Source organism: Lipophrys pholis, assembly GCF_963383615.2.
Source record: "Lipophrys pholis genome assembly, chromosome: 9".
Taxonomy (NCBI): Eukaryota; Metazoa; Chordata; class Actinopteri; order Blenniiformes; family Blenniidae; genus Lipophrys; species Lipophrys pholis.
Window position 1 is genome coordinate 25,656,147 of NC_137639.1, and position 25,928 is coordinate 25,682,074.

The 25,928-nt window shown below is 42.6% G+C and overlaps 1 protein-coding gene across 3 annotated transcripts in view; it reads left to right on the plus strand.

The window, feature by feature from the left end:
• The window catches only part of creb5b (cAMP responsive element binding protein 5b), a 37,288-nt gene that overhangs the window by 446 nt on the left and 10,914 nt on the right, over positions 1-25,928 (plus strand). For all 3 annotated transcript variants that reach the window (XM_080472507.1, XM_080472508.1, XM_080472506.1), the window contains exons 2-7: positions 5,000-5,077; positions 5,382-5,475; positions 7,453-7,574; positions 8,926-9,083; positions 20,537-20,663; positions 22,043-22,153. In XM_080472507.1, the coding sequence (XP_080328633.1) occupies positions 5,024-5,077; positions 5,382-5,475; positions 7,453-7,574; positions 8,926-9,083; positions 20,537-20,663; positions 22,043-22,153 (666 nt within the window). In that variant the 5' untranslated portion in view covers positions 5,000-5,023. The remainder of the gene's footprint in view (positions 1-4,999; positions 5,078-5,381; positions 5,476-7,452; positions 7,575-8,925; positions 9,084-20,536; positions 20,664-22,042; positions 22,154-25,928) is intronic.

Below are 25,928 nucleotides of genomic sequence, written 5' to 3' on the forward strand. Positions count from 1 at the left end.
CTGTTTGCTCTGTTGACTGTTGAAGTTGAAGTCAAGTGCCGCTGCAGCTCGATCGGTCTGTCAGAGACAAGTCTGCAGGAATCCAAACGCGTAACAAAAAGGATGCTTTCCATTGGATTTTACAGTAATCCGGCTCTTCAAAGTTCGTTTTTTTTTTGTTTGTTTTTTTTCTTGTCTGGATCCCCCCGCATCATTGTCACGCCTGTCCCATGTCGGGATCCGGAGCCGGCGGTCTTGTCCCGGACTCTGCGGTTCACCAATGATCGTCTGGGAAAAAGATCCGCTGTCACACCGCTTCAAAAGAAACATCTGATGCGTCTGTTTGCATTAAAAAGAAAAAGAAAAAAAAAATCCTATTTTTTTTCTTTTCGCTCCTTAACAGCGACGTGAGCAACATTACGTCATTCTGCAGGCTCGTCGATATTTGATTAAGCTGCTGAGATGTGGAGGGTTTTTACTTTAAGGTTGTGCTGACCAGGCGCGCTCAGGAAAAAAAAAAAAAAGAAAAAAAAGAAGAAAGATGTTTTAATTATTTGATTGCCTCTCAGGCCGCTGTCATTATGTTTCGACTGTGTGACAGCACTGTCAATAACCACTTGTTTCCCATGCATGCTCTCAATCACCCCTGCAGTGAGGCGTCTCTTTTCATTAGCTGTGTTAATAGTAACTGTTTACACACCATTAGATCTATTAGTTTATTCAGATTTGTGTTTTTAAAAGCTTTTAGGAACCCCAGCAGCACTGTATTTGTACATTAACAGAATAAATTAGGCGGTTTTTCCACATGCAACAGATTAAAAAAACAATACAAAACAAAAAAACTTTTCTATAGTTGCAAAGACCTTAACCTAAATGTGTTTTCAATTATCTGGCAAAGCTGATGAGAGCCATATTACCCATTCCAAACAACTGGTGACATATTCATAAGCCATATTAAAACTTTAATTAAAATGTCACTTTGTGTAATTGGCTGAAATATTCAAGAAAAATGCATATTGCTCACAACAACTGTAATAATAATTATTCAATACAAGCAAAGTAGCAAAGACTGAAAAGACAGTGTTTTGAATTTGAACTGACTTGTGTTTTCCAGATGTATTTATATGTCACACAATGTTAACTTTAAGTTGCAGCAGTAAAATACAACCGTCATTTGTCTGTACTAAATGTAGGACAGAATGAAATGCTTTTTATATTTTACCATAATTTTTCATACTGGGACACATCTCTCTTGTGTACACAGCAAGTACAACAGGAGTAACATGAGTAGTGTTAGTGGTATACCTCTAACCGGGAATGTTTCTATTTACCATGAGTTTACATTTTGCGGTGCAGCTCGATAATGGAAAGTTATTGAGTTTTACATCAGTGGTGACTTTCTGTCAAGCATTCAGTTCAATAGTCAAAGTTCAGGGCAGCTATTGTCTGAGAGGGCCGAGTTCCCTGCCTCAGGGCTCGCTGTAATCCTGCCTTGAACTTATACTGTCAAAAGCCTATGCAGGCTATGAGGACCTGGAGATGTGAATTGCTGTGCGTGTTTGTGCTTGCTTTAACCCCATATGCCTCTGCACCCCAACCTCCTCTTCTCTCCCCCCCCCCCCGCCATATTGTTTAAATTCTAAAATGCGGTCTACCTGGTGAATTCCTCCCCAGTTCCTCTTGAAATTGAATGCTGGACCCTAATCCTTCCCCTCGCTCACATCAGGATATAGTTAATGTAAAGTGTAACCAAATTTCCTCTGCTAAACTAAAACATCTATGTTAAATGAGAGCCAAGTGCCCTTTCCAAGCAAAGGGCGTTGAGTACTGATAATTTGAAGTGTGAAAGTTGTTGGATAATTCCCAGAGGCATTCGGAGAATTAATGCTAGAAAGTTTTTATGCATCATGTGGTTTGAATGTACTGGTGAATATAATGAAATGATGAAGTCCCATTTTAGAAACTGGAACAGGAAGGTGAACGTATAATTAAAAAAAATGAAAATAAAAGTCACAGAAACAATTTTCTGTTATTCGCTTATTAAAGCTTTCTTGGAGTTTCAGTTGCTAAGTGTGACATGTAAGCGTTTGTTGATGTGGTTCATAGAGCCAATTCAGAAGAAATCCCCATAGCAGCTTCGTGCAAAGTGATGAAGTAAACTTGAGTTAAAAATATACGCTCAAATCAAATCATGCATGATTGGCAGAATTTCCATGGTCACTGATTCTGGTATTGGCATTCTTCCTTGGCTTGAGGTTTTAGAATCAGTGTTGGTTCGGGTTTTTTTTGTGTGTAAAAGGCGACCAGGTGAGTTTTCAAGGCCTCTGCTGAGAGAGAGAGAGAGAGAGAGAGAGAGAGAGAGAGAGAGGACTGGTGACAGAAAGAGAGGCCAGGGCTCATTGCTCTCTGACAGAGAGACCCTGTCCAGACCCTGTTCTGCAGGCTTGCTTATGAAGTACAGCTTGTTAGGAAAACAGCCCTGCTTAGCATAACACAATATTTGAGTGTTTTGACTGTGCTTAAGGAAATAGTCTGTACCCATGAAAACAACACACATGTACACAGTGTATGAAGGTATTCATGCTCGACACTTGACATGTGGCACTGGCTTGGGTTACAGATGCTCTGCAGTACTTGTTAGCGGATGGAGGAGGAAGAAGGGGGGGGGGGGGGGGGGGGGTAATAATTAAAGTAATAAATGTGCATGTGGTGTGTGATAAAAAGAAAATTAATGATGCAGTGTCACAGCTGTAAATACTTCGGTGTTTCAATGTTTTAATCATCATCAAGAGCACAGATGATAAATAAACCAAGCATCTAATGCTAATTATTTAATTATCTGTCTGTCACCACCACACATGGAAGAACTTGTTTTGGTGGGGATGAAATTACGTTGCATGTAATTTATTTATTTTTTAACCTAAACATTTTAGTCAAAATATCCAATGTGTCATCTTAGTCAACATGAATTGTTCAGGTATGTTTTAAAAGGCTTATTGGGCTTAAGTACAGAATGAGTGTCCTGTAACATGTGGAGCCCAAGTGCTCGTGTGGTCGGCAGGCTTTGAATTCAGACTCCACATTGACAGATTGTGGCTTTTCTTTGTGGTTTTTGAAGTTGCAGAACTAAAAAGGAAGTCTCACAACACAGGCTCAAAGCTGCAAACACTTGTTGGGTGTGGTGCTGCTCTTAGGTCTGGATTAATAATACTAATTTAACATCTGGAATGACAAGTGTCTGGAGGTGCAGCAGCTCTATTGCTCCGCCGTGTCACAAGTAGAGATTGTTCCTTAATGTTTGTTTACATTGTTGTGGTTGACTGCAGAAAAAGACAAAGCCGTCTCTAAGTGCTAAGTACTGATATGAGGTACAAAGAAGATGCCGACAATATTTTGTGCTGATGTTTTCTTGGAATTAGAAAGTTCTGACCTATTTAATTAATGAGAAGAAAAATGGTTTAAAACAATGACTTTACCTTTTGTCATTCAATCGTTTAAAACACTTTTTTTAAATGAATAAATCACTTATTACAATCAGTGAAGAAAAGTCAATTTCTTATTAAATGGTATCTTTTAATGCTTGACACAGTGTGGGATTGTAATCAAAAAAAATTTGACTTGTTTGAATTGCTTTCGGGCAAAAAAGGCTTTGAACAAAAAAAAGTTATCTTTTCGTCTTATTCATGTGTTACCTTTGGATTTAGTATGCAGGAATATTAATGAAACCTATGTTTTTTTTTTTACAAGAATATGGTTTAAGCATATAAAAGTATCAGATGCATCAAGAATTCATTAAAAGTAATGATAGATTGAAGGGCATGTCAAAGCCTTTGAATCACTTTGTTTAAGCTATAAAGTGAGTAAAATCTACCTATTTTAGAGATTAAAAAAAAAAAATTGTGTTTGGATTACCTCATTTAGTCTTGCAAGAAATGAGAACGATAGGATGATATTTATTAATTTATAGTATTTTCTCTACTTCTATAGTTGTATTTTACATATAGAACCCAGGTATGAAGCAAACTTCTTTTCTGGAAAAACTCAGTTTCACTTTGAACCATTAAAGCTGAAATGATAGCAGAGACCACAGACTTTTGACATAATGCACGGTGATGACTCCAGTGTACTTAGCAATTAATTCTGAAGTACACTTTTGGCAGCAGATGCAGGTGAACAATTATGTTGAGCTCCTATTTGCAATCTTGAAACTTGTATGGATTGAATAACTGCTATTATACGCTTCTCTCCCACCGCTTTCTTTTCTTCTTCTCACGAAATGATGTACTCTGACTGAAAAAAAAGAAGAAAAAAAAGAACGGATCCTTTATACGAAGGCCTTATGAGTGAAACCTGAAATCATGTTGCTGTGTGAGTGGATATAGGCGCCTTCCACTTAAATTCATCTTGTACCACCACAAAGGTGCAATACTGAAACATACATTTTGACATCTCGGAATGGAAGTTGTTTTTGTGTTCGTATCAGACTTTTGTGGAAAGAGTGCTTCCAATCCAGATGTTTGATTATAATTTGCTAATGATTTTTAATAGTGTAATTGTTTCTAACCTCATTAAAGTTCTTTCTGCGGGCATATGGATGCACGTCTATAAACATGCTGTGTAAACATAAATGCAAAAATAATTTGGCATTTATTGTTTTGTAGACTACATTTATACATTCTACTCAGTTCTTTATTTTATTTTATGAATAGCTGGTTTAAATAGCTACAAAAGCTAATGGCATCAGCATAAAGAAATCAATCCATGTAAGCATGTTGAACTATTTAGAATTTTTTCCTCTGGATCAAAGAGTTTGAATCGACTGTTTCCACAACTTTAGTGTGAATATCACTTTAATGGCTCCCAGGTTACTGGAGTGTGAGAAAACTAGTGCAGGTGTGGTGGCAATTTAATGTCTAGCATGACACAAAGAGTGTATTTTTCCTTTTGCGTGCTGGCAAGGAAACTCAAGTCATTCATTTCCCCTGCCTGCTCTCATTTTTTTCCCCCTCTTTCTTTATAGTTTTATGAGAAGTTGGCCAGAGTGATGAACTCGGACCAGGAAAGGCCGTATGTGTGCAACGCTCCTGGCTGTTCTCAGGTGAGCATGTCGACGCAGAAGAACTTAACGCGAACATCTGCATGTATGTCTGCCTGTAATGTGAAGAGGAATGCATTGAGGAGGTCTGAGGAGTTCGTTTCTGACTCACACACAGGGGAGAAACAGAATAGCATGGCAGTGAGTGAAACAAACTGTAAATAACACTACACGTGTGAAGTCTTGACATCTGCACCAGCGTGGATGCTCGACGAGGAAGCGGTCGTCAACTACAAACCAGTGAATGTAATTCACTCGTCGAATGCAGGATACACATTCGTTCCTTACAGTTCTTCTTTCACAACAGCGATTCCCCACAGAGGACCATCTGATGATACATCGACACAAACATGAGATGACCCTTAAGTTCCCTTCAATAAAGAACGACAACATGTTATCAGGTGAGTTGCGTCTGCATCAATACGGCCTCACTCACTACTTGAGCAGGGATCACAGGGAGCTCGGTGTTTGTTTGCAGGTGTGTGCCCTCAGTGACTCACACACAGACACGCTTATCTGTCATCAGACAACTTTTACAGCGTGTCTATACAAGTTGTTTACAATAATGTAAATGATATGACGCGCGTTACCTCAGAGTTGAGCCCCATTCAGTGGATACCACTTGTGCGTACTTCAGCAGGAAGCGGAGACGCTGACATAAAACAGAACAAAGTGACATGTTATGTAAAATTGCGTTTCCCTTGAGCTTTTTGCCTGTCATTCAGGGCTGTCATTCGTCCAAGGGTCTGCAACCACTTCAGCCCTCTCTGTCGGAGCTCCTTTTAGCTTTCACAAAAACACATGTAAATAAACTGGCGGTGAAGCAAGTAGAAATTCATACAATGTGGACAGATATCACTTTTTTGTGTTCATATTTTAAAGCTTTAATGCCACATTTTGCATTTATTTCATGGATTGCGTAACTTACTTTGTATTTGATTCAGTCTTTATGCATGCCTGATGACCCAAATGACCTTCTGTTGTTAATACATATACAGTGAGAGGGGGTTTTGGGAATGTTCCGGTGTAAGACCAACAGATGACATGCTTCACATTTATCTAGAGTTCACAGAAACACCAAATCAAAGATTGTGTGCTGGCGATATCAGCTCAAGGCCAATCTATAAGTGTAGACCTCCCATTCCTAGGAATGCCCCTCCCTGCCCTGCTCACATTGTCTAGTGATCACTGCTCCTGCCAAGCCAACTGAGATTGTGTCTTCTTCATTATTTACACTCAGTGGACGGCCGGATCAGATTTTCTAGGCCAGGTGTCTTTATCGCCTGCTGTCTGAGTTACAACTCTGACCATTTCTCTTATAAAGACCTTAAACCGAGGACAATACGGTCAGTAGTTGTAAGTGTGCACTGCAGATCAACCACACGTCACACCATGCTCCAATCTGGTCACCAGAACCTGTCAACTTTTACTACAGTAACTGTTGATCCAAACTTCCCCCTACGCTTGTTTTTGCCTTTCGTTGACTCATATCCTTAGCTAAGAGTTGAAATCACTCACATTAAAAAAATGAAAAAACATATAGTGTCAGCCAGTAAATTTTGAAAGGGAGTTTTTGGAATAAAGTGTATTTTGGGTATGCGGGTCATGATGGAGGTTTGAGTCAATCCCCAGTCTAGCCAGAATGGATAAACAGTCCATGAAGTATGCTTTTAGCCTCTGAAACAATCGTGATCCTAAAATCACCTTCAACTGTCTGAAACCTGATCCCTGTGCAGCCCCCACCACGTCAAGCTGAATACCGCAGCTTAACTGAGCGCCGCAAATGAGACCCCCTCTTGGTAGGTGGGATCTGTACTTTGTCAGCTAAAATGGGGGCTGTCAGGGTCAGTATCTCTCGCTCACTAAGTAAATGGAGGTAATGCTCTCCTGAAAAACACAATGTGGCAGGGAACATTTTTGTTATTCTTAAAGGTGGATCTCCATTAGCCCGCTTCAAGTGTGACGAAGACGACTCGACGATACTGAAGCAATTTGACTTTGTGCAGAATCAGTGAGGATGGAAAGTTAATCTCAAACTGACAATGTAAACAGTAAAGTCTGTTTTGAGTGTAATTTCAAATGATGCTTTTAGTGTTTTTGTGGTATTCTGTCATTGTGGCATCACATATTTGAACATGAATGTGTGAATAATAGTGTCGACATCCATATAGGGTCTATATTGGCTTCAGTCACATTGTGGTTGGAGCGTGTCCCACCTCACACTGAGCTAATGGCAGGGTACATGTTGGACAGGTTGCTCGTCTAGCACAGGGTTAAACAACACGCACACACATGCGCATGCATGCATGCACGCACCCACACACACATATAAAATAGAATAACCCAGGAATAATCAATACTCTCTGATTCATTTCCAGACCAGACACCCACGCCGACACGATTCTTGAAGAACTGCGAGGAGGTGGGATTGTTCAGCGAGCTGGACTGCTCCATCGAGCAGGAGTTCTGCAAAGCCCAAGAAGAAGAGGACAGTAAACAGGTACAACGGAGCAGAGAACAAAGCCTCGGATTTATAAAGAAAATAATACTCAGAGGAACGCAAAGCCCTGGCCAATGACAGACGTTAGGTTGAGTGGTGATGATCCGGGGGGGATCGTCAGTCAAGTCACTAATAGCTGCCCGCCCACCGTGAGGCGATAAGGCACTTTTAATAGCTTTCACACACGTAGACCTCATGCAACTACAACTGATAGCCACAAGTGCTCATAGGCCTTGGGATATTTCGGGCACATTTTTCCTCTTTTGTTTCAAAGTACGCTCATGTTTTGCACTTGTACCCCAGACACGGTGCCCCGCGATGCTCATCTGTCATGTCGGCAGTGACAGACAGACGAGCAGGTGGAGATTTGTCACCCACCGCAGGTGAGGAGAACAGAGATCAGGTTTTCCACCTGTAACTTCAAACAGCCATCTTTTAGCGAGGGAGTCCCGTTTCATGCCAGAAATATAGACAGACCCCTGAGACAACTCCTTGGCAGCAGTAAAAGCCTCGGCCTGTTTGTCTCGCAAGCGAGCGGAGTCACTGAGCTCTGACATTTGACAAAGGACGTGATCATTTATGCATTATAGATCTGCCCTTGGGCACCTTCACCTACAGCACGGGTACTCGTCAAATCACCACAAGACAGACTGCTTATCTAATGTCTGGGAAGATGTGCAGTGCACGCTGTAGCTAAGCTGATGTCTGGGCGGTTTGGCTCTGGAGCTCGTCTGCGCTCAGGTCAGCCATGTCTAGCCGGCCCAGCCTGTGCGGTTTATGATGGGAGGCTCTGCTAAGTCAGCAGGAGGCAAGTCGGAGCAAGACTCCAGGAGTGTAAAGCACAATGGGCATAAGAAGTGACAGCAATCAGCCAGTATGAATATGAAATTGTCATATTTTCATGTATTACAGTTAACTTAAGCATGAGTAGAATAACTAGAGGCCTTATTGTGGTTTCTGATTTGTTATCAATGCATTATTTTGCTTCATCATTACTGTAAAGGTAATTATGTATTTGACTCAATGCAACTAACTTAATGTATGGCTTTATGCCTTCTTCTATGCATTAGCTGTTGTGTCTTCGAGCAGTTTAGTTGTGTTCTAATGTAAATCATGAGAGTATCCCTCTGGATACATAAAAAAGTATCAATATTTCCCCTAAGCAACAAAAAACAGCCTGAACATAGTTTACATAGTTCTTCATCAGCCGCTAAAGCTCAGCATTTTTAGCCCAAGGCCAATGTTTGAGATGTACTGAAAAAAAAAAGGGCTTGCTAGAGGGAATGTCAAACTCCAAACATATTCAGTAACCTTACATACTGTTTGCTCTCCTTTGTCTTCCTCTGTGCAGAACATTGCATTGCATGGCCAAGGAGGCCAAGCCCAGCACCAGCAGACCCACTCACGCATGGGAAATCATGATACCAGCATAGTGATCCAGCAGGCCCTGCCCTCGCCTCAGTCCAGCTCCGTCATCACTCAGGCTCCATCCACGAACAGACAGATTGGGTGAGTGGGAAACTAGGATGGAAAATCCAGCAAAACCTATGCAAGTCTTGTAGCAAGTACATGGAATACACTTTTTCTTTTTTTTTTTTTTTTTTTAAATGATATCCTTCCATGGTTGTTTCGCCTCGTTTGCGATGGGTTAAAGTAACTGCTGTGACGAGTGCAGTGAACAGAGTGTGTCTTCTCACCTCGAGTATAGTGACAGCCTCAAGCTCGGCATGGACCCTTTGTGTCCGTGCCGGCTGTCATCTCTCCATAGTCTCTGAGGTAATGTCAGGGTTTTGTTACATTTGGAGCAGTGTGTGGAGGGCTGGCGATCCATGTTTTGCTGTTCATTCAGTATTGTCCCATAGCAGAGCACGCAGAAGAGGGTCCCAGAGGACAAGATGAGGTCACCGTTGAAGCGTCAGTCGTGACTGGCTTTACAACGGTTTAAAGTTTCATGCTCTGAAATAGTTCTTTTCATACTATGGGAATGTCAGACACCTTACGGTTTGGATTCTCTCTTTGTAGAAAGAGAGAATAATTGAATACCAATCTGTGTCGTGTACTCTATTATCGTTTCCTTCAGATTCAGATTCAAATCATCAGACCCTGTATTGATGAGCCACATTTGCACATTATATGTAATGAGGCTATATGAGACATTGACTCTATAAAATCTGTCAACTGTTGTGCTGCTATCAACTCTTTGTGTGTCACATTTTCCCTCTTAAGAGGTTTAATCTTGATATGCCAGTAATTCTTTACCGTACACAAATATTTACTGTATTTTCATGGACCTTAAAGGAGATATTCTGCTGACCTCAATGTTTCCTCTCTGCCTTAACCTCAAACTTGTGCCAAGGCTTTGTTACTGCAAACCAGGCCTGTGGCGAGCTGGTTAGACATCGAGATGGCTCAGTGTTAGGCCAGCCACTGTGTCGAGGTTGTCCTGTGTAGATTTACAGCTTGAAGAGCTAGTGAATATTGGATGGGAGGCCTCGTCACTAAGCCTGACTGACACGCCGTCAGGTTCTTTGTCGAGGGCAGGGATGGAATTTCATCCCCTTGGAGGAGAAGCAATCACTGCCAGTAACAGAGACTTTGCTGAGCCTGCTTCACCTAAGTTTACCTGTCATTGTAAACTCCTTACCTCGCTAAAGCACCGGCTCGCCGCTTCACTTCACAACCCTTTACGATCACAGAGCCGTCACTGATTCGTCGAGAGAGCGGTGGTGTCACAGTTCGCCTCCATAAAGTCACATCACATGAACTCTCGAGCCACTGTGCAGTATGATGGTGACTGATTGGTGGCCAAAAATGGCAACCAAGCTTATGTTATCCATCAGTCTTAATTTGAAGTATCCTCTGAGTACAAAGTGCAGAGGTGTGTGTCACTTGTTGAGAACGTTGGAAACCTTTTCTCATTCACATGAGAGAAAACTGATCTGGAAATGTTCGTATCAGCAGGAAAACGGGCTGAGGAAACCCCTCCACTGAAAAGCAACGCTTCCACAGGAAGCCATTAGGGCTTACCAGAGTCTCCGAGCACAGGGTCTCTCCACAGGAACTTCCTATTCGGAAAACATGTCGAACACTTCACAGGCTAGATCTGCACCAACCTGAGAGTGAGGCTTCTGAAGGTCACACCAGTGGTTCCTTATTGTGGCATGTGTTTTAATCGCCTTGTTATCTTGTTAAATCACCAAAATGATCTTCATTGTCTTGGATTTACAATGTGCTCGTGAACACGAGACTATCACGTAAAACTAGCAGCACAGGATCTCGCTATGGAAATGTTTGTCTTCAATTTCAGTCATAATAATCAAAGAGACACTTAAAAACCAGTTATCCTGGTCATGACTGGTACAGTTTGTATGTGCGATCATTGCGGGCTAATAAATCTTTTAATCTCGACACCCTTTATGGAGCTCTGTGGTGATTTTGTCTCTAAATGAGACAAAATCACCAAACAAAATCAGTTTAATCTCAACTTCCATCTGCTTCCTCGATCGGCTCCTCTGCTCTACCGAGAGCGCAGCGTGAGCGTCCAATGAATTAGGATAACAAGTCATTTTCATTGCTCCACAATGTTTACTAAAGAGCTTTGAGGCTTGGAATCAATTAGGATTGGCTTTCCTCAAGTCCATTTACTTTAGGACTGAGCTCGGCCTGCAGCTGTGAAACCTGAGGACCCCTCTCTCTTTCTCTCTTTCTCTCTCTCTCTCTCTCTCTCTCTCTCTCTCTCTCTCTCTCTCTCTCTCTCTCTCTCTCTCTCTCTCTGTGTTTGGGGACGAGCACTGACACAAACCAGTGTTAAAAACCAGGTATAAGAAGCAGCCAGCAGATGTCACGGCTATCATTATCGTAAAAAGAGGAGCGATTGTCCAACAGTTGGACGCACTCTGCTTTTCAATTAGAAACATCTGGTGCTGAGTTGTGTCAGAGTTAAACGCATCGGACGTTAGTAGTCAACCGTGCGAGATGCAACATTTTGTGGAAAAATCTACTTCTTTTTTTTTGCCTCGTAAGTGATCTGAAGAGAGATGGGCGTGGAGCACAATACATTAGAAATGACAGTCTTGTATTGTGGCTCGTTAGGCGAATTCAGTCAGTTGTTTCCATTACACAGTTTGATCGAGCTGAATGCAGCTGGGTTAAGTACGGAGCGATTACAGTACAGATGTGGTAAAATATTGCATCGTCAGTTTATTACGATGTGGGTCTTTAAGTACCGCTCTCAGTTTTTTGGCCGTGTATGAAAACAGGTGTTTTTACTACACTTTCTGTGTATAAAAGTGTTAAATTCTCTGTGAGCCTAAAAGGTGCAATCCTGAAAACCACAGGCTGTTGATGTCAGTGTTGGTTGGTGATCACTTAACCAAGACAGCTTTTGTCAGATTTTCCTGGACTTTATGGTCCATTTCAGAAACAGAAATTATATCTCTCTGTTCTTGTACAAATGTCACATCACACTTTATCTTACTTAGAGCAGTCCTCCGTATCCATTTGCAGTTAATTTTGTATACACAGAGAGTAACTGACATCATTTTTCGGGTCTATTCATCTTTAAACAGCTATATTGTTGATGTACCACACTGGGAAGACTGTGTGCATTTTCACATGTTCATACAAGATCACTTATTATTGTGCAGGTCTTTGAAGGAAGTAAATTTCGGGTTTTGTTTCCTGCTTTAAATGCACTTTATCTTCACACCTCGGGCCCCCAGCATCTTGTGGTCCTTGTCTTTACCTGTTTAGGGAAGTAACACAAAGAGCTGTTGATGTTTGTGCCTTCTGAAAAGCAGTGTTTCCTGCAAAGTGTAGGGTGATAGATATATTTGTGAGCTGCTTGTGTTTTTTTTAAGGATGTTTGATGTTATATTGATTGATTTTTATAGAGTGCTGCGTAACAATTTGCAGACAACATTCAAAAACATATAATGTTATAATTTCTTTTTTTTTTTCAGTTTCATGTTTATCAGCAATTATTACTTGATAAGTTCACCCGACTGAACAGATTTCCTTTTTTTTTTTTCTAACTGTGAGGCTATTGTTTGTATCTTAAAACAAACTAATACAACTTGGTACAAGACAATCCACTTAGTTTTCTTCATTGGGAAATTCCTGCAGCTGCTATAGTGGTCTGTTAAGTCAGTTTTGTTTGTTTTAAATGAAGGAACCTCAATAAGGTCAGCTTAAGCTTTTGTTTGAGTTTTTTATTTTTACTTTTGTGTAGTAAAATTAATTTGTAAATGTCCAGTATACTCACTGTAAGCAAAAAGCAGGTTCACGTAGACATGTATATATCCTATGCAGGCGCTAAAGCTTCTCAAACAAGGATTTTAAAGTTGACGAAAATTAAGTAGGTCTGCATTCCTTTTTTATGCTTGCATTTGCACTTTTAATCTGATTTCGCAGTAACTTGAATGATTGTTTCAAACAAAATTTTTATTTACAACCACGTCTGCTATCGCTGAGTCCATCTGCTGATTGGTGGAATTCACACATACATTTGGATGTTTGTTGTTTATTAGGAGGAAAGCAATATTATCCAGCTCAACCTTTGCTGAGTATCTAAACATGACTCACAAATATGTTTGTATTTAATTTCTATATTGCTTTATCCAAAACCAGTGTCACGGGGACCTGGAGCTGATCCAGACCTGACCTGCTTACATCCAGCACTTTGCCTCAAATGCATGTTTTTGGAGAAGAAAATCAGACTAACTGAAAAAAACAAAAAGCCATACATGCACAGGGAAAACATGCCGAGTCCACTAAACAACCCAGCCAGGAGTCGACCAGAGATATTATCACCTTGAAGTTTAAGTGCTAATCACTACATCAGTGTGCAGCCTTGAATATATGTGTCCATTGTACCAGTGTAAAGGCTGACAATGACAGAGTGTTAAGGGCATACTGTAAACAACATCTGACCTTGCAAACTTCAAAACTGAAAAGAAAAACATGTTTTATTATTGTTTACGATTTCATTGCATTCACAAAGTTGAGATAAGGAGGGAGGTGTGTCCCGCGTGCCACAGTGTGGGACCTCCAGGAAAATGCCCGCATGTTTCGGCTTGATAAACCTTCGTCTGCACAGTTGCGAGTGCGTTGACAATTGTTTTTTTTTTTTAAATTGTGGGGCAAAAGGCACGGAGAGGCGGTAGGTAGACAGAAGTAAACAAAAGATACGGAAAAACAAAGGTGCGCGTTGTAATCAATTAAAAAAAACAAAAAGAGTGAAAAAAGAAAGAAAGCAGGATGTACATCTGAGCTGAATTAAGATGAGCTCATTGTGTACTGCAGTGGGTTTAATAGTGCGTTTGTAGAGGAACGCCCAGACTCTGTTCCTTCTCATTCCAGCGGGTCTGTGTCATCCCTGCCCTGAGGCCACCACACATGCAGGCTCCTGCACAAGCAACTCACACACAGGGACATGCCTCACAACTCTGGGGAGCGCAGGGATCACAACTTGGGGAAGTGTGGAAAAGGGGGATCAGAGGTGGACAGAGGAGAGGAAAAACGGGATCAGAGGTGGATGGAGGAGAGGAAGAGGGTATTAGGAGGTGGATGGAGGAGAGGAAATGAAGGATCAGTTGGTTAGAGGAGAGGAGGACAAACGTGGAAGATGTGCATTTGTACTGGGATGGTGGCTCGTCGGGGGGGGGGGGGGGGCATGCCTGTGCAAGGAGAGGAAAAGATAGATCATGTTTGGATGGAAGCGTGGACTAATGGCATCAGAAGAATGAAGGTGTGGGAAAAAATGTGCTGAGATTACGAAAGGAAAGTGAGGATGGAAAGTTGAATGAGAGGCTGACGGTAGAGGATGAAAATCACTGGGAGGAGGAGAGGGTCAAACATGCTAATAAATAGTCAGGTTTTAGTAGATTAAAAAGGAGGAGGATGGAGTGTCATTGAAAGTGAAAGACGTGACACAAGCCAAATGTTACAACAGCAGTCATGTGCTGCTGCTGATAGATGACAGGTAGGCCCATAACGGGATGACACAGTCGTTGGCGGAGAGTGTTTTCTGATTCACTGCTGATATGTGTGTATTGACATGCTTTCGTGGTAAGTGTCAGTGATAGACAAGCCACCTCTGCGGCCTTCACCCAACGGCATCCCATGAATCAAAACAAGATCATATTTGGTGAATGAATACCGCAACCCTCGCTCTAATTTGCTCCAGAGTATCGTTCGCCACCATCCCTCAGCTGTGCTTTGGCACGGCTTTACTCGGCTACAGGCACCCCGATGTGAGGACACCCCATCCCAGATCTATTCCACTGAAGCACCCTCCCAGCATCCATCCCTTCTCTAGCCCGCTAATAAAAGTCAGCCTGTGTCGTAACCCATTACAGCTGATTTATTTGATCAGATTCGTATTATTTCCTCAGTCCAAACCCCATGGCACTCTCCTCCCACCAGTGATTAAAGGCAGTAAATCAGGGGCAGGTCCTGTGTAGTGTTTACTCAGAGAGCCAGGCAGCTGCAAGCTGTTTGAGGCCCTTGTTTCTCCCTGTGTTTACCTCCGTTCCCATGGCGACTGCACCACCATCTCCCAAATGTCTGGAACTTGGCCCTGGGCTGTTTTGGTTACGTTCGAAAGTTTTTAGCTGCTGTGTCTACCCGGAGCTCGCAGTGACTTCACCCGGCGAGGAGCGAGAGCGGCGGTGTTGGAAGAGTTGAGGAGGGAAAGAGAGGGAAAAGTGAGAGGACGAGAAGAGGGAGGGACGAAATCTGGGGGTAGGCAGGCACAGGGTGGGGGGAGGGCGAAAAGCCAAGAGCATTACATCATTTCTGGAGCAGAGTCAGAAAGGGAAGGATATGAGTCAGTGGACTGACTCTCTCTCTCTCCCTCTCTCTCTCTCTCGCGCTCTCTCTCTCTCTCTCTCTCTCTCTCTCTCGCTCTCCCTCTCTCTCTCCCTCTCTCTCTCTCTCCTCTCTCTCTCTCTCTCTCTCTCTCTCTCTCTCTCTCTCTCTCTCTCTCTCTCTCTCTCTCTCTCTCTCTCTCTCTCTCGCTTCTCTTGGATGTCAGCCAAGCCCCTTGTGCTTTAAGTCCCCGGCACTCGAGTTGGAGTTGGGACTGAGGGGGATTGGGACAGTAAAGCCTAGTATGTGTGTGCAGACTGAAGGATTTGTAGGTTAGAGCAGGTAAGTCTAGAGAGGCTTGAGTTGAGGTGTGGGCACCCTGAGGGGTCCAAAAGAGAGTTAGAGGCGAATAAATGAACAATGAACAATTGTTAGTTCTGCTTTATAGGCGGGAAAAGAAAAAAAATAAAGTACAAACATAAAATGTGGAACATGACAAAAAAAAAAAAAAGAAACCAAATAAAAAATAAAGTTAAAGAGGGATTTAGGGAGGGAAGAGTTCTCCTGATGATGTCATGGTGGGGCGTAGGTGGTGGTGGTGGTGGTAGTGGTGGGGGTGCGTTGGTGGTTCTTGGGCGGGGATTGTGGAGGAAAGCTGAAAGCAAGGCACTCAGTAATGTGAGAGTGCAGGGTCAGGACTGCAGAGTGTCTACCTGCCGTCCCCCGGGGCCTGCAGCCCGGGCTATTATCAATCCCCTCAGTGGAGCCACAACCTGTCATTATTCACTCGCATACATACACACACACGCACATGTTCACACACACGCTAATGAAGATTCACACTTTTTTTTTTTTCTTTCTTCACAAAGTAACACTATGAGCGTAGCACACTGTATATGTTTCCGGTGAACACAGACGCGAGCACGGCAAAGCAGCTGATGAACATTCTGATCCCACAATCAGCATTTTATTCATAATGGGTACCAGTAAGTCAAAATTAAATACACATTGTTCGTCGGGGCCTAATAATTTAAATGCACAAGCAAGTTTTAAGACCACATGGGTTTTATCAGGGCAGGAGAAAAAAAACAGAAACTAATTTGGTCTATAAAATGTTTGAGGACAAAAAGTGCCAAACTTCTATTGTGACATGTTCTGACTTTATAAGAAACAGGAAGAGTCTGGAGACCAGCTTATCTTCTGGGATTTTTTTTAGAAGATGAATTGTTTTCCATATGTGGTGTAAAATACCCCTAAGCTCATATGTAAATCAAACGTATATATTTTATGTCTATTTCATTGTGGATTATTTGTTCTAGTTTCTGAACTTCCATATCCTCCAGCAGAGAGAGGGTTTTTTTTTTTGTTGTTTTTTTTGCACGCATGCATTCAGTCTGAACGGCTTTCAGTTATTAGCACAGTCAGCAGAAAGCTGAGTTAATCCCCCAGAGGAAGTGCTGTCAGATGTTTGTGTTGTTTCTCCTCGCGCTGGACAAGCAGGCTGTGTTTTGCTGTAAGCAGTGGTCGTCCTGTTCACGTTGCTAACAGACAGGTGCCGACGTAAAACCTGTGCCGTCTTCAAAGGAGCCTTTATTCTCTAGAAAGCGAGAACCCAACATGTACTGGTGGATCAATTCTAAAGTTAGGATCATCAGACACTATATAGAGAGGAGATTTTTAAATGTGGGGATTGTCTTGGGTCAGGGAGGAGGCTGAGTTGTGAGTTGTTTCTTTTCATTTTTGACAAGAAATTATAATAAGAAGGTCAAACTAATCATTATTTCATCAGAATGGAAAATGTTAAAACATTCTGTAACTGTATGAATTGTATGAAGTGTCTGTTTTAGAGAAAGGCAACACCGTTGTGCCAACTATGTGTTAACTATGACACTTAGAACAAAATACAATGTTTTTCTTTGAGGGATAAAATGTCATTTGTGCTTAGTTTTGGTTACAAAAAAACTAAACTCCAGTAAAACATAACCGGGCAGCTGTTTTACTGGAGAAAACTAGTCTTTATCTACAAAATCAACAGCATGTCACTGCCACGTGACCATTATTTCATCCTCTCTCAGCTGGCAGGAGGGAAACTGTTGATGTAGTGTTCAGCTACACCGCATACCTCATTGTAGTATCACGACTTTTCCCATGTGGAAATGTTTGGATTCGCCATGTTGCTCAGATGTCATACGCGCTGTTAAATGAGTGTGATTGTGATAAATTGGGATGTTAGACAGGCGTGACATGCAGTCAGGATGGTAATGGCCCTGTGTGTATGCGGAGCAATCTAAAATGTCTGGAGCATAAATGCACATATTTAGGTCTTGGGAAAATACAGGTATTTATTCAGGTGGGGGACTGTTTGCTCTGGTAGACCCCTTCACTTGGCAATCACTCCTTCACTGCTCACTATTACGGTAATCCAGGCTATGATGTGGTCAGTTGATCACATTAACCCGTTGAACACAGAAAGCCAAAATGGGTCTTGTTTGACCTAATTTCTAAATGCTGAAGGAAATGGATCTTTATTGACCCGTGAGTGGCAGCATTCATCCTGATGGTACTGATAACTGGAGATTTATTGATTTTTCTGGTGAAGATTATTGGAGAATCATGGAGTGAATGCTGTTGTTTTAAGGCTGCAGTCAGTGGAAGTGAGAAATGACTATAACTCACATTACGTTCTGGACAATTTGATAAAAAATAAGTACTTCAATATGGCTACCAGTTACTTCTTTAAAAGCTGTTTGAGAGACTTTTCAACGATATTGGTAATAATGCTTACTGTTTATAATGCAGTTGTAAAATCAATGTAAGAGGCATAAGGCAACGATTAAGATTGAACTTTCCAGTGATTTCAGTGATTTAAATTCATGTTCAATCCTTATTGATCTGCATTTATTTAGCCAATCACGTTATTATTTTACATTCCTGCTTTACATCTGCTTTTGGTCCCAAAACAAATAGCCATAGTGTCATGGCTATACACTTCATTGCTTGTTTGACCAATGTACTTTGAACATAGATATTTTTATAATTTTATGTTACTTAAAAAAAAAAAGCCTGATTCACAACGTATTTTTAAAAAGTCATGAATACGTTGAATAGTTTTTGAGTGTTTTCAGTCAACCATGTTTTTCATTGTTATTGAGTACGAAAAGGAAATGTAAGAGTCGTTGTACTTGAGTACAAGTGTTCAGTACTCTGCACCTCCGGCTGGAGGGAGTCAATAGTCACGGTTTGGGCGTCGCTGCACCCTGCGAAGGGCAATCGGTGTTCTTACAAGCAGGGGTTTGGTGGCAGTTGTATAAATGATGTCACCGTGTGCAGATGTAGTGGTCTTAGATGGCTACGGCCCCAAGCTAGTGACTGGGACAGGAGTATTGTCAATAGTTTAAGCTTTTCCTGGACCCACATGTGATTTATTGAAGTGGCCCTGAGTGTGGATAGGCCTGTTGGGCCACATGGTTTTTGCGGTCACTGGAGGAGATTTTTCCCCGCCGGGCTCCCAAAAGCTGTAACAGTTTCTAAATGTGATCCTCATCATCTACATCTCATGTGGTTATTGTGACAAATATTATTCATTCATCGCCAGTATCATTAGTCATCCATAGTACTTCATAACATATGGTTTTGTAGAGTGTATCCTAAAACTTCAGAGATGCCTGGACTTCTTGAAGTGTGGCAGACACACTCTCACACACACACACACACACACACACACACACACACACACACACACACACACACACACACACACCACACACACACACACACACACACACACACACACACACACACACACACACACACACACACACACACACATCTCTCTGTTCTGCGTTTGTGGCTGCCGAGGTTTAAAGAAAATGTAAACAAAACAAGTTGGGTTAGATGATTCGAAATGACAGATTAGCAATTCTCCTCAATTTGTGTGATGATGTAAGATGAGTTTTATTTAACCAACACACGTTGATGATTTACAGTAGTTCATTTCAGTGTTTTGTTTGAGCTTGTCCTCCGGTGCTACAAGGACATTTGGTATGTGATTGTGAAAAAAATAATAATAATACACTTTTACTTGCAACAGAAAATGATTACCAGGAAACTAAACTCCTTTTTTGGCTTCATCTACTGGATTTTAAGTTGAGTGTTTGAGTCGTGTTTGGGTGTGTTGAAGCCATTTTTTCCTTTTAAACTCATTTCAGTCTGATTATTAGTGCTTGTGACAGTGTTGGTAGTTTTCAGTTTGGTGCCATTCTCTCTTTTTTTTTTTTTACTCTTAAGCCTGTTATAACTCATTCCATTGTGTCATAGACCACAGTTTTCATTGAAAATCTATTTAAAAACACACCAGAGCAATGTAGTCGAACCCCTCGACTGCTGTAAATACCAACACGCCTCATCTGCAACTGAAAATAGTCTCTGATATCTGCTGAAAACAGCTCGGCTGTGGAGCTTGATTACTGAAGTCCAATGTTTTGGCCTTTGAAAACGAATCTGGACCTTTTTACCTTTTTAATTTGGTGCTTCAAATGAAAATACCAGAAAATCTCCACCTACATATATGATCAACATGATTTGATTGAAATCTGAAGGAAATCCTTTGGGAAAATAGATTAACCACTAATGTACAAAAACAACTGATGTTGAGGAACCAACAATATTTTCACTTAATAATTCTGACGCTTCTGTAACTAATTTGTAATGAGATGAAATAATGCATCAAAAATATGGTTTTCTAATCTGTCAAGCAATGAGCTTTGGTATATAATTTGAACATAACATAATTTAAATAAAAGTGGTAAAAATCATCTTTATTTATTAAAACCTGAGCATTTCTGTATTGTTAAAGATATACACTTAATCAATCCTTTTTTCACACACTTACCTCATGAGGTTCAGCAATACAATCCTTTGTGTCTAAATACAATGTGAAAGCATTAATCTGCCTTTAAATATGCTGTATTGTTGTTGGGTTTTTTTTTTCAGATTATCAGAGCGAGAACCTATTTATATTCATAAATAGGTTCATTCTTATGCTCGTTTTGTAGTTTTTTTCTCACTGGTGTTTAGTTTTATGCTGTTATTTGTCCAAACAAGCAATAAACATGTAATTGTTGGCACGTGTGTGTGTTTGTGTGCGCTCTCAGGCCTGTCCCCGGCTCGCTGTCCTCACTACTGCACCTACGAAACAGACAGAGACAGCCTCTGCCAGCCTCCATGCCTGGAACCCTGCCAGACCCCACCATGCCCGGCTCCTCCGCCGTGCTGATGCCTGTGAGTACAACAACGGATTACAGAGCACATTCACTTACGAGCGCACTCACACATGGAGAGGCAAAATCACTCACTCATGTGATGACAGACTGCTTTACTTTCCAACTGCGTATAAACTATGTAGGCTCGCAGATCTGGATGTTTCCTATCACCATTAAAATGACTTACCACGGTATCTGAACAAAGTGGTCTGCTGTGGAAATGAATGACGCTTCCTGTGGGTTTCGACGATAAACGGTATCGTGATTAAGTTGAGGGGATTTAGAAGACCCTTAGCTGGAAATGATAAGAGCAGAGAAGGCTCCTCCTATCAGGCTTGTAATGATTTAACATATGTTCTCATTGTAACACAAGACAGCCTATGTTTATGGTGAGGAAAAAGTCCCTCCCATGTTTATTAAATTAAGAGCTAAGCGATTTTGGGGAAGATTGACGGTTCAGGAAAGGGGTGCAGGTTTGGGTGATATTTTTACACAAAACACACTTACTGCAATTAAGGCTGTGTGTCAGGTTCTCGGCCTCAGTCTCTGTGGACCAGGGAGGGGGGTCAGAGAGAGAGAGAGAGGGGGGCGCTGGAGAGGGGCCATTCCCCATGGAGGCCACTACACCACCCAGAGTTCAGCAGCTGGGAGGCCAACGCAGTTCACACGTGCACACACACACAGACACACACACACACACACACACACACACACACACTCACACACACACACACACACACACACACACACACACACACACACACACACACACACACACACACACACACACACACACACACACATGCACACACAGGCATGGAGACACTCAAACAAAGGTTTCTTCTTTCCTGCATACACTGCACAGCAAACACTACTCACATTATCGCCCGGTGCAGGTGACCTCTCACCCCTGTCAGCTTATCCAGCTGATTTCCTCACATTCAGGTCTCAGCTGTGACACATGACCACCCTGACCAGGGTCAGTCAGACTCAGGCAGCGACCACCTAACGCATGAAAAACCAGGTTCAAATTATGTATCCGCGACTATTTCACATTTCATTCAGTTTTCCATCTTCCGGCTACACCGACTGAGGTCTGATGTGTTAGTCTGAAAGGCGCTCACTGCACTATTATCAGAAATGCACACACCCTCGTTGCACTGGCTTCCTGTGTTAAGTCCCTTCATGCTGGCTTCCTGTTTTGGGTCAGCTCCAGTTATCATCACACAGAGCCTTGCATAGGGCAGCCTGTCATGTGAAATCAGGCTCTCATGCTCTCTTAACCTTAACCGACCGGGTGCGAGGATGAGGCTCACACATTAACTAACTTTTGAAGAAGTGATTGCAGTGTTGGAATAATGTGTTTAATCTTTACTGTCACGTTGCTGTGATCCTCAGATGGAGAGACAAATGTCCATGGGCTCCAATATGATGGGCATGCAGAGCCCGGCCCACAGCAGCTCATGCGCCTCTACTCACATTCCCTCCATGCACTCAGAGGCCAAATTGGTGAGTACATTCAAGCACTTGCATGGATACGTACACATTCATGCGCACACATGCGCAAATGCACACGCACAAGCTCAAAGTGTTGCAACTTTCTTTTCCACTGGCCCGTGCCAGCAACGCTGCACTCTTAGGCCTGTGTGGATTTCATCATTTGGTGTGTAATCAAAGCTGTGTCTGAACCTGCCAGTGCAACACTGGAGACTCTGGCTGGAATAATGGGCCCTTTATGTGGTTGTGGCTCGGCTGCCCACCGACTGCCTGATGTATATCTTAATGTACAGAACATGTTCTGTAGGTCCTGCAACTTGTTAGCACTAGTTTAACACAGCGGGGAAAAAATCAAATGACCTCATCCTTCACAAAGCTGGCAGTTATAGCGGTGGGAATGAGGCTGAGCAAAGCAGGGAGGAAAAACCAAAAAGTTTAAGGAATACTGAGGAAGGACTGGCAGGGGAAAGGCTTCATACAAGGAAACCTTCCACTCCGCTCGTGACTTTGTGTACTTACAACGCTGCAACACTGATGCCGGCGACTGACGGCGCACTTCTGATTAATGGAGAAAAGGCTGAAGAGTTGCACTCAAGGTGATATGGATTGATTAATACTGTAGCAACCGCCAACCTTTGTTTTCAAAATAAATAAGTATGTGTATCACGACTTGGATATCAAAAGAATCACAAAGCATAATGAAAAGCTCTGGCTGCTCTTTGTGTTTGGAAAGGCCCATAGATAGCTAAGTTTACTGGACAGTAACATAGAGAGGGAGAGGGAGAGGGAGAGGGAGGGGGAGAGGGAGAGGGAGAGGGAGAGGGAGAGGGAGAGGGAGAGAGAGAGAGAGAGAGAGAGAGAGAGAGAGAGAGAGAGAGAGAGAGAGAGAGAGAGAGAGAGAGAGAGAGAGAGAGAGAGAGAGAGAGAGGAGGTAGCAGAGGTCATTAGAAGAGTTATTGCTCTGATAGAGGAGAGCAGGAGCAGTCCCAGGGCATTTAATTCTCCCTCTTCCTCCTGCTCTCCCAAGATTGATCGTCTTTGTAGTCTTTTGAATCTCTCTTCAACTGTTCCTATGGTAACACACTGGGGTAACACAATATTAGTGTATTAGGCTTATCTCTCCTCTGGCTGTCATCCAGACACATCTTACTTTCCCCCCCTCCCATCCTATCTGTGTAATTGAATTGTAAATGCTCTGTTAGGCCTCCCATAAACATATGCAGTCACTAAATGGCTACAGGCCCCTTAACCATGCAACTTTCTGGTTAGTTGGCCATTCAGACACGAGGCACAGCAACCAAATGGGGATCAATTGAGATTCTGCTCCCTGATGTCTGAATGCAACTGATGGAATTCCATGATTGTGGACAGAAAGTGAGAGGCTAATTGTGTTATCCGGGTGCGATCTTCCAGCACGGGTTTCATAAGCATTGACGGGGTCTCTAATGTCTGTAATATCCTCGCCTGGGCCAGGTCGATAAATACGGCCTTGCTATCGGATAACTGGACCATGATCAGGCCCATGTGTCCCCTGCGACGTTCTCAATCCGGCTCTAATCGCATTACCCCAACCATGTTGACTTTCCGCCAATGGGAAATCTCCGCACTGTAACCCCACACCTCTGTGGAACGGACCTGGATGCACTCTTTCTGCTCCACGTTTACATTGCGAGTCCAGACAAGGGGATTGAGTGGGACTTTGATAGACACCGAGGAAATAGATAGACAGGCAGAATGAGCTTGGGAGTTGAAAGGAGAGAGATCGTATTGATGTCATGAGTGAAAGCGAGAAACTGTGAGAATCCTTCCTGAAAATTTGGCATAGTTCCCTTTGTCCTGCTCCATGTGTGCATTCAGTACACCCATACCAGCGTGCTTGGGAGAGTTTGATATTTGGTGGTAACTGGGGGCATCGGTAGCAGGATTATCCCTCCCCTGTTAGAGAAAGCATGCCCAGAGCCCGGGCTAATGAAGCCTAATTGATTTTGTGGTGGGCCAGAGCAGTAGGGAGGCCTGTCTCTGGTGTAAATAGTTAATGAGCCAAAGGACTGCTGTGGCCCCTTGGGGACTCATATCTCGCTCTAAGCTCTCTGTTTGTGCTCTCTGGGCCAAAGACTGTATCTGCATCAGTGCCCATCTTTGTTCCCCTGATTTTCTCCTTAAGTGCCATGGTTTAAGTGGTACAGCAGAGCCTGATGGTGGAATAATTGGAATGTATGTTTTTCCTTAATGCCTCTGGTTTGTTGTATGGGAGTGTTGCCGAGAGTGGAATGTGTTATTAGTTTTGGTCTGAGTGTTTTTTGTTTTTTTCCCTCCTCTTGTAAAGGACTGGGTGCTCACGGTGACGGGTGTGGTTGAGTTCTGCTCTGTTGTGGTCTGGGGAATTGAATGGTGTGTGTTGTGCGCTGGAGGTTGTGGGATAGTTGACCCTCGTAGCGCGGAGGAAACACAGCAGAGAGGAGGCCAAGTTCCACAGCAAGCCGGCCAAAGCATTACGTCACCGCTCCGAGCCAGCTCTCCACAGGCCCTTGCAAACAACTACACACACACACACGTACACACACAGACTCATGCTCACACACAATCTGCTCGAGCTTCGTGTCATCCTCCATGTGCAGTGACACATAATCATATACAAACACAGTGATGGTGCAGTCCTCGAGTGGTCAATAAGACACAGGCACAGTGTATTGGGAGATGCACAAACTGCATGCAACACCCACAAACACCTGCAGTGCATTTTCCTCTAAAGCCTTCCTCTTATGCTCAAATTTCCTCATATCTTTATTGGTGTGGCAAAAAGTATTTCTTGGAATTTTTCATCTGCAAAAAGAAAATCCCTCGAAAATCATTATCAAGGTTACTGCAGAACAAATATCAGCGAATGCCAAATACAGCATATAACTCAGCTCATGTCAGTAGAACGTTTCTCATAGTGGTGCATGTTGGCATTGTTTTTTTTTTTTTGCCTCTTTTTAAAGCTCTGCACACATCCTGCTTGCTTGCTAATTTCAGACAGAAGGGCCTCGAAACAGTCGGGCGCTTGTGCACAAAAATGTGTTATTTGTTATCTCCCAATTATCTATTGTTTACATTGTTACTAAGGACAATAAATTTGTCACTAAGCATCAGTCTAGGTGCTGAGATTTTTATGAGGTAAACAATACTATATGTTCTTTCATTGTGGGCCGCTCGGCTGTGGAGCTGGCACTGGGTTGGTGGATGACATAATTCCTGGCATGCCCTAAATATGCTCCTTTTTACTTGAAAAGAGTGGGGTGGGGGTGGGGGGGTGCGTCTCTTAAAGAAACACTTTTCATTGCACACAGGAGGGCCAATAATCAAAGTATTTCTGCTGCACGAATGTTGCTTTTTATGTGTCTTTTACACAAACTCCCCCCTGCTCTCGTGTTTCAGTGCAGTTTCGTGCGTTCGAATCAAGAACTCAAAGATCAAGTTTTTCCTCAAAACAGCGAACAAGTAACAAAGAGTTACATGTGTATTTTATTCACAAATGCCAGTAAAGAGAAAGTTGTGAAGCCGCCACAGATGTGCCAGCTTTCTACTCCACTACCTGGTGACTGATTGAGAGATTAGCTCAGTATGAAGTCATTTGTCAGCAGTTAAACCATTAGCTTACATGGTAACCCCATTACGTGTCCCATTCATTCTCTCACGCCGTAGTAGGGAAGCACCTCTGGCTACACATCTTGTTGTGAGGAGGAGCAGCGTGCACAATAGGCGTCTAAACTCCAGGTTTTGTGAGCAACATCTGCATGAATGGTGG